We start from the raw sequence: 13601 nt of genomic DNA, 5'->3' as shown, positions 1-13601 counted from the left end.
TGATTATTCAAGAGACACATTTTGGTTGCATCCTGTGCTTGGTGTAATTTCTATTGCATGACTGTAGATCAGACCTATCCACCTGTATTCCTTCACCAAGCAGGCTACCTTCATATGCTTGAAATTTTATGTTGGATAGGCAAACCAAAGCACACAGCTGGCTTTGGAGCATGTGGATTCAACCAGAAAATACACATTAATTTATCTTACACCCCAGTATTCTGTTTAAGTGTTCAAAATACCCAGAGCCAGAGATGCAGGTACAAAATGAAAATGAACAAAGAGAAAAACACAAAGACAAAAAACCCCCCAAAAACAACAAAACAAACAAACAAACAACAACAAAAAAATCACCAAAAAAACCCAAAAAACAAAACAAAAAAACCCAAACAAACAAACAAAAAAAACCCCAAACAAACAAACAAACAAAACCCAAAAAACAAACAAACAAAAAAAAAACCCCACCAAAAACAAACAAACCAAAAAAAACCCCACTAACCTGGAGAAAAACACATCATTGTTAACAAAGGAGATTTCATCTGCTAAGTCCATCTCCTTCCCACATGAACCACTATCTGTTAATGGGAGGCTGACTTGAGATATTCCGTCTGACTGGCCTGGTTGTGGCAATAGGCACATTTGGCTGGGTCGTTTGGGTCGTTCCGTTGGGAGTTTGGTCATCTACAGAAGCAAGGAGAGAGAAAATTGAAATGTAAAAAGAAGAAAGGCCAGAACAGCCCTTTCACATAATCTGTAACTGAAAGACATTCTGTACCAGTGTACAAACAGCAAAGGTGACAAGGTGCAAAACAGTATTACAAAATACATATAAATCAAACTCTCAGCTTGATAAAGACTATCTAAAGAAAAATAAAGGTGTGTCTATTGAAAGAACGGGGACAATAAATAAATTAAGAAAAGAAAGGTAAGTAAAATAAATACTTATTTTCTGTATCACAGCAGACAGACTAAAAAATTTTGCATTGAATTTGCTTCTTGACACTACTGGAGAAACAGATGCCAACATCAATTATTATAGCTCTTCTCAACTCCATTCCCACCCTTTTTAATTACAATTGATATCAACACATGTCCCAAGAATGCTTAGGAGAGAGGAGCAAGTTTGCCCCTCATTTTAACAGCAAACATTGAACCTAACCTTTGTGATTACGTACAGTTTGCTCTTGAGTTCACTTCTGGTTTTAGCCTTTGCAAGATCCGATGGCTGGGAGTTTTGCAACATTGTTACACATTGATTAAAATTGATTTTAAAATACTTCTATTTTAGGTATGGTGACATAATCTTTCCCTTGGTTTTGAATTATGAGAATTTGCCAGTAACTGTTCCCTAACCACCTTCCCCATACCAATCCTGACTTTATACTACTCCAGTAGAGGTCTCTAATCAGACAGAAAAATATTAGTTTGTCCAGTCTCTCATTTTACAGAAGTCATACTCATGTGTTTGACCATTTTTGTTCCTTTTCTCTACACCTTTTCACTTACTATGAAGTCCTTTCTAAAATGTAGTCAGAACTGCATGTGGCATCATATATGAAGGCAGATTTAGTGGTAGCTTCTCATGAAATCTAACTTCTAATTTGCTTTCATGATTGCTTAATTTGGAGCTCATCAGTATACACATTTATATAATCTGTGGAGTTTTGTGGACATAGTTAGTGCATAGTGATGGAAATTCAACTAATCAGTTTTTCACCCAATAAAGAGTAAATTAGAAGCCTTCTGAAAGTCCTTGTAACCTTGCAGCTTTTATTCCTGTCTTGAATACTTTTCTATTAGCATTGAGTATTTTCTAGGTTATTATGGGAGCAGTTAAATAGCACCGTTTCCAACAAAGATCCTTAAACGACTTCTCAGAAAACCTTTCTCCACCACTAAACCAATCATATCTTTTTATTGCTTTCCAGTTATTAATCCATAAAAAAGTTTTTCCTTCTGATCACAAGGAAGTGTGATCTTTGCTTCTTTAGAAACTGTTGACTCATTAAAACTGTTTAATCTCATTAAAACATTTTGAAAATTCAAGTGCACTATACTGACTATACCTATGCACATGCTCACAGGGTCTTCTGTAACAATTTTTTTTTCTAAAGAAATAATGCTGCTGCCTCCTAAGAACTTTAATTATCCATTTGTTTCTCAGTTCTGCTGCCTGCTGTAGTTGTCACAAATCTTCTGGACAGTAAATCAGAATTTCTGAACTTGTTTTCATACCTGGCTTACCCTAAGATTTTTTTGTAAAATTAATTTTACTTCTGTTTCTAGTTCTTTGTTCCACTCACAGTTGCTTTCAAATGCTTTGTGCGTGCCAAAAAGTTTCATGGGACAAAAGGATGTTTCTTACTGAGCTTGTAGACAATAAAATGCAAAGCAAAATATGTATCAGTGCAAAGAGAAATCAGAGAGCTATATTAAGAGAGCTTCCCAGTTTCAGCCTCTGGACTGCTTGCTCTGACTAAGATTCTGACTTTGCTGACGTCAATGGGCATTTTGCCTGAAGTCAGGATCTCACCTTTGGACCACTGCTGGTTCCAGCAGCACTCTGTTAGCCCATCACCTGCAGCAGCGTCTGGCTGTTGGCACCATGGGAACTGGGCACACAGCACATGGGCACCAGGCACTGCCTCTCAGCTGCTACAAAACAGCAGCAGAGCAGTGATTTCAAAGGGGAAAACCACGTCTGTGGGGAGGAGGGCAGACAGGGAGCTACACAATGGCAGTGCTACAGGAGAGAATCGCAACAGGAGGCAGCAGGGCCTGGGGTCTGGAGACACTGAAGAAGAGACCAGAACCCAAGTGGCTACAACCTCCTTTCAAGTATGTGTAGAGAGCAATGTCAGCCCTTGTAGCAGGCCCAGGGCCTGCAAGGCCTCCTTGGCGGTCAGAAGCCTGAGCTAGGAAATGCCAAGTCACGATGACTTGGACCTTAGAAGCCCCTCTCTTCCGCCTTTGGACCCTGCTTATCTCTCTGTAAGCCTACAGGTCACTTTCCCCTGACCCTTTCTATTCGACAGTTTCCAAAACCTCTGTAGGGTATAAAAACCCCTAATTCTGCCTGGTTCAGCAGAAGAGCTGTCACTGAGACCCTTAGTGGGACACCCTAATAAAGAATCCCTGTGGAACCTTATACAGCGCTTCTCCTCTCTCTCCCTGCGTCTGCTGCCACGGCCACAAGCAAGCCAAAAGAGCTGATAATCACACAGAGCTGATAATCACTAAGAGCTGAAATCACTTGAGCTTGCTTGGCTGCCTGCAGCTGGGAACACCTTGGGAGATTGGACCAAGTCTAAGCCTCTGCTGGAACCTACCGGGATAAGCCCTCAACTTCTTTTTCTCCAGGCTAAACAAGCCCAGCTCAAGAACATATGACATGCTGCATACTGAGATGTCTGATGTGGTGTGGTGTCTGTCAGAGCAGCATTTTGTCCCTGGCAAAATCTAACCACTAAACAAACACACTTCTATAAATCTTCGTAAATATGTACAAGGCTTCACTTTGGAACATAACACAAATAAATCCAAGGACAAGCCTAGAGAGTAGGCTTTGACTGAAGAAAAAATAATTTTTGTTTCCTGAAAGTTTTTTCTCTGGTGAAGCTTAACCTCAAATTGCATTTGATGAAGATCAGACTCAGCCTGAAGCAGGTAACTTGTGGGCTGTTACAGCACAGCTAGTCTGTGGCCACTGAAAGCATGGACTCTGCTACTCTGTAATTTAAAGTACACCTTCATTCTCAGCCAAATACAAGCAAAATAGCATCAGATGCTACTGACAATCAAAGAGACAAGAAAGGCTATTCAAAACAAAAGCGCAGAACCAAAGAATAGAAAACTACAAGGAAATATTACACCACACATCCTGCATTTGGCTGTCGGGTTTTGTTGTCTCAAAGTTCAGAGGAACTGTGTTGGAAGTTGCAACAGAAACTAGTCAGTTTTATGACCAGTATAAACATGCATCATGATGGGTGTTGAAGAAAGTGCAAGAAAACCTTTCACCTGGAGGCACAAGCTGACCAGCCAAGTGACATCATCCCACACAATACCAACAACAAGATTCCTTATAACTGACTGGCTGCATCATAGGGATGTTTCATCTCCCTGTGAGGTGTCAGAAGCTCCTGGGTTCAAAGATCAAAGACAAATCTGACATATTCTAAAGATCTGATGTGGTATGGTGAGTAATCTTTCCCGGTTCCTGAAGAACAGGAGGTGCTCCAGATGAGTCTGGAGAGCTCTGTACATATGAATCAACGTGGTTTGAAGACAGATCCTTAGCAAAGGCCATCCTGCTTTTCTGAGTACCTCACTCATGTTCTCAAGTAGGAAAACAAAAAACTTCCAGTATCTCAAGCTATGCATGAACATGTCCAAATAATTGGACAATTCATACTCATTTGAGTTAAGTAATTATGAAGTCTAAATGCAGATTTTTTGGAAGAAACGAGCTGTGAGTTTATACTTAAATGTCATCACTGAAAGGATAATAAAGATATTATTAGGATAAGGTAATCCTCAAAAAACCCACCAGGTATTTAAAACATACACAGCACATTCTTTTCTCTAAAGGTGTATGAACATAATACTCCTCCAGACAAGAGAAACCTCCCTCAAAATTTTGCTTAATACACAAATGGAATTCTTACAGTTCTCCACCAAAGCACAGAGGTCCATATGGCTTTTTGAAAGGTTTCATACTTTGTCACCCTAATGCTTTTTCAACTTTTAAGTTGTCTATATCAATACAAATATCCCATGGAAGAGAAAAAGGTACGTTTCTTTGGAAAAACACAGGGATGGCTGAGCAATGCATGGAAATTTGGAATGCTGTTTTCTTTTTCACTCTAGTGTCAATTTGGCTAGCTATCAGCACAAAGCTTTAATGTCAATCTATCCACTCATCAGCATTACCTCTGCTTCATGAAGGACTGAGAAAGGGAGAACATTAGCCAGCTGTAATTCACGCCTGACAGCTAATCAACCTGACTCAATCAGTTCTGCCCAGTCAAATGACCAGGGAATGAGACACCTGCCAAAGTCACCCACGCTTGGTATCTGCCCACTGAAACCTCTTGAACAAATATATTCCACTCACTCCATTCATACACAGAGCTTACAGCTCTCTGCCAAAGTTCATGGTAATGACAATGACAATTACATCAGGTCTTGTCTGGAGACACGTATTTTGCCAGAGGGTTTAGGTCATCCTGAATTGCCCCAGAGAATCTGGTGGAAATTCCTGCCGAGACAGCAAATCCCTTCAAGTCATTCAGAGAACAGACCAAGTATTTATGCTGTACTTGTGTTGTTCTCCAAGATTTCATACTGCATCCAGTTCGCACACAACACCAGCTCCACCACCATTTTATTGCAGTAAAGGACTCCTGGGATGAATCTGGACAGGATAAATCTCCTGCAGCTGTGAGTACCAGATATATTTCAGGCCCAAACAACTTTCAAAGGCAGGGATAAAGCTGCAGTGAGATTTTTCAGTTACATTCATTTCACACTTTTTACATTATTCTCTCACTTTCTATTCCTATAGTCCTACTGAGCGTGTGATTACATTACCGGCCATAGCACAGAATTTCTGTGTGTGAGCAAGTGCCAAAGTCATGGTTTGAATGCTATGTGGGCTACAACAGTAGGGACAAAGAAGTCAGAGAGGATGTGATGTGGAACAACATAATCCAAATCAATCTGAATTATTCTGCCATTTTTTACCATAACAGTAGAGCTGAAGGCAAGGGAAGAACTGCAGAGGTTATCTGCTGGACCTTGCAAGGCCTTTGACACAGGCCCCACCACATCCTTCTCTCCAAATTGCAGAGACATAGATTTGAAGGATGCACTTCACGGTGGATGCAGATATGACTGGCTGGATGGCTGCATCCAGAGATTATTCAGAGCAGTGGTCAAGGGCTCAATGTCCCAGTCAAGACGGGTGACAACTGGTGTCCCTCAGTACAGCTGTCTTTAGTAGGGCTGCTGTCTTACAACACGCTTGTGCCTAAATGCTTCCCCAAAACATAGATTCTATTCACAAAGTAATGAAATATAAAAATGTCACTAAAATCCACCTTGATTCATCACTTCACCTACCACCTACAATATTGATTTTAAAACCACATAGGAATATTACAGTTGTGAAGTTCTTCTCAAATTAAAGAAGCCTCATCATCTCAAATTACTGACACTGGAAGACAAAGTTCAATAGCTCTGTAATTGTTCCAGGTTTAGCAGAGTCAATACATACTTGAAAAATAATTCAGTTACCAACTCTCTTCCACACTCAAAACTGAGCCTGAAATCCTTCCTTGATTAGCTGCCATCATGAAACCATAAAGTCACGATAAATGTGGTCATCTTTACAATACATGCAGCTGCCACTGCCAAATTTGGATTTCTCTTACTCTACTTGTATTTTTAGACATTGGATGACTAAAACACCTACTCTGCACTCTGCTCTTCTCAGATATCAAAGTTATAAATTTGATGCAACCCTAAAGTGGATGAAGCTTTAAAGTTGAATGAAATTCTGATGTTTTATGCAAATTCAGATGAGAGAGCAAGACTCTTTGGAATCAAAGAGATGGATATCATCTTCCTTTAAACCACATCCCAGTCCTGCTTGTCCAACTTAATTTCCTTTTATGATGAGCTAACCCATCTAGTTGATCAAGGGAATCCTTTGGATTTCAGTAAAGCTTTCAATGCTGTCTCTCACAGTATCCTGGACAATATGTCCAGCACACAGCTGGATAAACACATCATGGGATGAGTGAGCAACTGGCTCATGGGTTGGGCACAAACGGTTACAGTGACTGGGGTGACATCAGACTGGTGACCTGTCACTAGTGTGGCTCCACAGGGCCCAATCTTAGGCTCCGTGCTCTTCAACACCTTCATGAATGACTTGGACACAGGACTTTAAGGGATACTAAGTAAGTCTGCAGAGGACCCTAAACTGGGAGGAGCTACTGACTTCCTCTGCAGAGGCCCTGCAGAGAGACCTCAACAAATCAAGAGGACTGGGCAATCACCAATCATGTGAACCTCAATAAGGCAAAGTGCCGGATTCTGCACCTGAGATGGGACAGCCCTGGATGTATGGACAGACTGGGGAATGAGAGGCTGGAAGGCAGTGACATGGAAAGGGACCTTGGGGTCCTGGCTGATGGCAATTTGAACATGGGTCAGCAGTGTCCTGGCAGCCAGGAGGGCCACCTGTGTCCTGGGGGACATCCAGGGTGGTTGAGCACAGGTTCCCCAGGGCAGTGGTCACAGCACCAAGCCTGACAGAGCTCAGGAAACAACACCACAGCCTCCGTATTTGACCAAAGCCACAGGGAACAGCAGAACTGCTCAAATGCTTGAAAGTAAACACACATTTTGCTAACACTGCTGATTCCAGAGGTAAGGAGCTAGCAAATACTCTCAGAAAGCCTGTGATACTCAAGCACAGCTATGCAGATATGGCATTTCTGGCTCCAGAGGTAGTTTACTTGTCACTGGCTGTGAATCCAGTAATTTTGTTTCAGTAAACTCTCAAGGTCAAAATCATGTCTCTTATTAAACAAAGCAGATTCACTGAACGAACTCCAAATTTTCCCTGAAGGCTAAATATTAAAACTGTACACTCCAGAAAGATGTAACCTGAACCCAAAGCTATCTATCCTGCCCTAAAAATATTCAAAATTAAGAAATCAACCTAGTAGTAAGATTATCTTAACCTCTGACTCTCCATGGCACACACAGATCAGGAGGTTGTTGAAGGGAACCAGCAACACCTTAAGGCCCTTTTCTGCAGGAGGTCAGGCACATTTGCCTAAGGAAAACCCTTCACACCCTCCAGCTCCATGCAGCTCTCCAGGCAGCTCTGTCAAAATGCTGCAAGCATGCAGTCTGCACGGGATGCAGGCCAAAAAGCAACAAGATGTACGGGCCTTGAGCCAGAAGACACAACCAGCTCCCAGCAATGGCCAACTGCTGCCTGGCATCTGTTTGCCAAAGGAAACCTAGTGCAGGCAATGTTCTGAACTGAAGAGAGCTTCATCCAGGTGGAGAGGAAAGAGTGGGATTGATGTGGACTTTGCAGATCAGGGGTCCTAGGAATCTTAGCAAAAGGCAAGCTGAGGACTCCCTGGTGGAGTAAATAGAAAAAAAAAACTTTAAAAGCTAAACAAGCATGCATGACTTCACACTGGAGAGATATGACAGCCCACTGTCTTATCATCTCTGTGCAGCAACAAACCTTAAGGCCTCTCGAGAAACACAAAAATCCAGCTTTGGTCACAATCCTGAATGTATCCCACAAGGATACTGGAAGTCATTCACATCCAAATCCTAGAGTTCTGACTACACTGCTGGGACACTGCTCCTCTTGGAGTAACTTCTGCCTTTTGTCCACTTCGGGCTCTCTTAGCTTGAACAGATGATGCATCGAGAGTAAGAAGCACAAATATGGCCAAATGATCACAATCACACGATAAATGCAGGAATGAACTTCAAGGCTGACTGTGGTGATAATTCCTGCTCTCAGCTTCTCACAGGGCAGACTTTCTGCTCATGTCTGTATTCATCTGTACTCATTCATAACAATAGTGAGAGCAAGAAAAATTATGGTAAATTACTGTAGTTACAATGGGCATTAGTTGGTATTTCAGTATATTCTTAAAATAAATGTCACATCCAGTGTAGGAATCCTAAAGCAAATGCTCTGTTAATCTCTGCTGTGCTGTTAAAGGGCAAATGTTAATGAGCCCATCAAAAACCAGAGAACAAAGGTAAGTCAGTACAGTGCCCATTACATTCCTTCATCCTGCTGGCCAACTGTTTGAGGTGTAAACAAGTGTGTGTGTTTGCCAAAGGATTTCTTCATTAGAAAAACATGAAGCTGTGCCAGAATTCAGAGCTGTTCCACTGAAGTCCATGTAAGTAGGTTGGAAAGTTTAAAACAAGCTGTTAAGAAACCTTTCTCCATGTATGGTGCTTCTCCTGTTCACAGCATGACAGTGAATTACACAGTAATGCAAAAACTGGCTGCCTAAAAGACACTGCTGGCACTGGTCTGAACTGTGCTATATCCCATAATGTGCAGGCAGATCCTTCAAGGAAAACAGATTAGTTTTACCTCTGTATTTCTCCCACCTTGCATTATACTATGGCCAACTCATTAACCAGGGAATCTGAACAACTGAAAAGACAACTGTAAATGCTGACTCCAGCTTCCACTCTTCAATCCCCTTTCCTTCTCAGCAATAAGGAATGCTGTTTACAAACTCTGCAATAAAAGCAGGTTCAGGCCTTAGGAATTTTGAACAGAGGTGGAGCAGCACTCTTATACCAATAAACTGGCACTAAACATGCCCAAGCTCATTTTTATGACTCTCTGAATCAACACTGGGTAATACAGATAAGATGAGACTCCACTAGAAATTCCACTAGGTCACGTAACAATCCAGCAACAAAGGACAGGAATGATCCTGTTCTTGGATCATTCACCTCTGAACTAGAAAAGGAGTTAAAAATACATTCTGTACTCTTAACAGAACCTTCAAGGTGATCTCATAGGTGTTTTCTATTTCCCATTTTTATGGCATTGTATCTTCACTACAACTACACCTCCAGTTTAAGTACAAGTCATCGCAGACAAATGACTCAAGTGAATTGTGTATCAGACCAGATTCTGCTGTCACCTGATAGCAAAAGTTAGAAATCAACATTCCTGCAGTTAATGTAGGACCAGGCTTGCCACTGACTGAATACTATTATGTGACTATGCAGTAGTCAGAGATTTCAGGAATCATGCAGTACAATAATTGCTCTTATTATGTTGAACAGAGATGAAAAACGAGAACAGAAGTGCATGAACTAAAAGCAGAAAAACCTCTGATAGCACACTATTACCCGCTCCATCATGGATTCTGTAACAGCACATGTAGATTCATGTGTTTCTGTATAGAAGTGCATTTAATTTGCACAAAATAATACTTCCAAGGGAGCAGGAGATCTATATACTGGGAACACAGCAAACAGCACTTGCTAATAGCCTATTAAATATTAACCGTCAAAAGTCTGCTAAGTGCAGGCTCTGGCAAGAGATCTTAATTGCACTGGGCAGAATGCACACAAATATATTTTTCTGGCTCTCTAAGAAAAGATCTTATTTACAGTTTATTCCAACACTTGCAAATTCTAACACCTGCCCCTTCCCTGCTGTCCTTCAATTCATGCTGGTTTTTACCAGCAAACATTACAAAAAGATTATACCATTCCTCCTACAAACTGGCTGTTCTTTCTAACTGTACAGGACATATTTATATTAATTAGGACAAGGGAAAGAACTCACCACCATTAACATGAAAGATGCAAAGTGAAAGACAAAACCTACTGGGAATATCAGGCAGGCCTAACAGTCACATTTTCAGGCTGCCCAAGTTCCTAGGCTACTCGGAAAACATACAAACAAACAAAACCAGAACCTCAAACACAGTTTAAGCTGAGAACCCACTGCTGTCAAGTGTTTTGCTCTTGCATATTAGCTTGTGAAGAACTGGCAGTATGTTTGATTCTACCTTTTAAAATCCAGAAAGTAGAAAGAACATGCTCATTTCCAATAACATGTGGTACTTCAGTAACTAAGCGTATTTTGGAATATATTTTGTTTTTCTAAACATCCTGTGAACTTAAGAGATCAAAAAGTCAAGTCAATTAAGTTATTTTTGACCACAGTTAAACTGATACCTAACTCTACTAGCACAGTTTAAATAACTGTACATGTTCAGAAATCTGACTCCTGCTCTCAGAGCACTCTTTAGTACTGGGATTCAATAAGCCTAAATTGTAATTTTCAAATGCAAGTATTTAAAGTCAGGCACTTGCATTCCATACTTGCATTGAGAGTAGTGAGACCAACAACATTTAGTCAGGTCATTTGCAAGGACTTAAAGAGCACTTGTGTGTCTGCATTTCTGTTAAGGACGTAGGCAATTACATCAACCTTTGTACTCGCATTAAAAAAATAACATTATTACATAATACCTTTTTGCATTTCATGTATCTTTGAATAACTGAAGCTTGAGAATTCTTTGATATTTCTATTTATTCATTTTTCGCATTGCTTGTGAAATTCATAAAACAGTGGGATGAAATCTGTTGCCTGATTTCCCTTAAAACCCATTACATGGCTCCTGTACAACTGGGATAAATTAACTTGGAGCCACAAAATGACTAGCATGGAGAAGTACTACCTGAGCATCACTTTGCTAGAACATTACAAATCTCCAGAGAATGCTCTAAGAAGCATGGTTTATTAGCAATTGCATACTTTCCATTCTCATGTGAAGAAAAAAATCTCCAGTGCAGCAGACTGCATACAAAACAAACTCTGTTTTGTTCAACTGTGTGTACACAACAATCAGTGTTAACTGTTTACACCTGGAAAGTTACCCAAGCCCTGCTTACTGTCAACAGCTGCCAGCAATCACCTCTCCATCTCACACCCTCCAAAAACCTGCTCAAACTAGACTACCTGCTCACGCTGGCATCAAGTCCCACCACAGTTAATATGAGAAATATTCTATCAAGAGTACTTGGGCCAAAGTAAATTATCAGCATCTCTACAGGACACTGTCAAATGCAGGTTTTGAACTAAGTTTCTGTAATGATTTTCATGCCAGAATTGACAAGATCACAGAGAAAGCCAGAGAACATTTGATTTCCTAACTATGACAGGCAATATTTATTGGCAAATTGTGCAGTCAGAAGTCTACCAGCATAAAGCAAAGCTTTCAGTCATTTCCTACATCTGCAAATGTGGCAAATTTAGAGACCTGCAGCTCCTTCTGACCTTACATTATAACAATAAACTGTACTGGTTCCCTTATCCATTGCCATTATTAAGTAAGAGAGATTCATACAGCATACTTGCATCTTACACTGTTACCTGTCTTGGATGTAAAATTCAAAACAGAACAGAATACTACCCTTACTTTTATCCTTTTCAACGAAATGTTGAATAGGCATAAAAATTGTTATGTTTCAGCCTCAGTCAACTCTGCTGACCTGTGCAGTCAATTTAAAGTCTTTTGTATTTGTAGCATGCTACCACACTAACACAAGACTTCAAATGCAACTGATTATGACTGCTTAAGAAGGATTTAGGAAAAAAAATAGCTACTAAAACCAATAGTTATATATTGTGCTCTATTTTAATGACAACAATAATTTTATTTGTTGATAACATAATATTCCCAGTTACCTTTGGAACAATCTCATTATTAATGCTGTGCTCATCCTCTCTTTCCTGCTTGATTCGGTAATTAATCTGTTTCTGGTCTCACATACTGTATAATCAGAGGAAACTGGCCTGTGGGTTCCTCAGTTCAAGTTTTAAATGCTTCTAGAAAGCACCAGATCTATTTTTTAGCTGTTAATATATAGAAGACCACTTTAATTAAAATAAACTTGAACTTTTATAAATGTGAAACTTTTTCTTAATTAAAGCAAAGACTAGGTTGGGTTGGTTTTTTTTTTTTTTTTCTTCCCAGAAACAAGGAGTCAGAGTCCTTCTGCAATAAAAGAATGTGGCATTCTGACTTCACCAAAATGTCATCCAATTTACTTCAACAAAATGTTTGGCCTTGTGCCCCAAAAGAGAAAAGCTATTATATGGGATTGCTCACTGACTCTGTGCAGGGGCTTTGACAGAAAAAATAATTGTTGTCAGCACAGTGATTAGGGTTGCAAATACCAGCGGTAATTTTCCATCAGGAAGAAAATCCCCAAACACCATGGTAGCTTGTAAGGGTCATGGGTGGTGGAGATGTTCTGTGGAACTGTTCACTATGTCAGTTCAAATCAAAAAAAAACCCCAAACAATCAGGTGACCTTCAAACGACACTAGTGAAAGCCACATTTGTAACAAACAAAAGGAGTCAGTTCTTCACGTGAGAGGAAGGAATTTGTGGCACACTTGCACAGATGATATATTGGAAGCAAAAAGCTTACACATGTGCAAGAGAGACACAAGACAATTACTCTGGACATCATTAAATACAAAAACCCTAAAAAGAGCAGAAAAATTTCTGAGAATAGTCATGAACTGGTAGAAAAAAATGGAGAAAACACCTTGCTGCCCTATTCTTCTCCTCCCTTGTCATCTGCTTATGGGCAGCGTTGGAAGCAGCACACTGGCTTAGATAGATCCCCCCTGTGAGCCAGCACAGCCACTCTAATGTATGATGAGCAGACATTAAGAGGATTATTCAGTGAATTCCATGCTGCAAATGACTGCAGGAATGATGCATTAGCTGATTGCATGAGGACAGACTGCAACAGCTGACTCTTTACTGGGTCAGCAGCTGTACAGCACAGAGGAGGGAATATTCTGCTTCCCTCCACGTAACACTGCAGCGCAGCCTTCGCCTCAGGTAGGTGTCACCAGGGCCACACCTGTGAATGCTCCCAAGGCTACAACAGCGTTGTGCATGGAGCAGTGCAAAAGGAACACTGGATTTAAGAGTTCCTGGCTCTCCCCTTATTTGATGATGGAGTGGCAAATGTACCACTCCCTGCAC

At 40.6% G+C, this 13601-nt stretch overlaps 1 protein-coding gene across 5 annotated transcripts in view; it reads right to left on the bottom strand.

Annotated features, from left to right (window-relative positions):
* The window catches only part of FAM13A (family with sequence similarity 13 member A), a 117388-nt gene that overhangs the window by 69750 nt on the left and 34037 nt on the right, over window positions 1-13601 (bottom strand). For all 5 annotated transcript variants that reach the window (XM_041411922.1, XM_041411924.1, XM_041411925.1 and 2 more), the window contains exon 6: window positions 500-681. In XM_041411922.1, the coding sequence (XP_041267856.1) occupies window positions 500-681 (182 nt within the window). The remainder of the gene's footprint in view (window positions 1-499; window positions 682-13601) is intronic.

The sequence above is a fragment of the Onychostruthus taczanowskii genome, unplaced genomic scaffold, assembly GCF_017590055.1.
Source record: "Onychostruthus taczanowskii isolate IOZ18803 unplaced genomic scaffold, ASM1759005v1 scaffold38, whole genome shotgun sequence".
Taxonomy (NCBI): Eukaryota; Metazoa; Chordata; class Aves; order Passeriformes; family Passeridae; genus Onychostruthus; species Onychostruthus taczanowskii.
The sequence above is the reverse complement of the archived record's forward strand: the minus strand, read 5'-3'. Positions and strand labels throughout refer to the sequence as shown.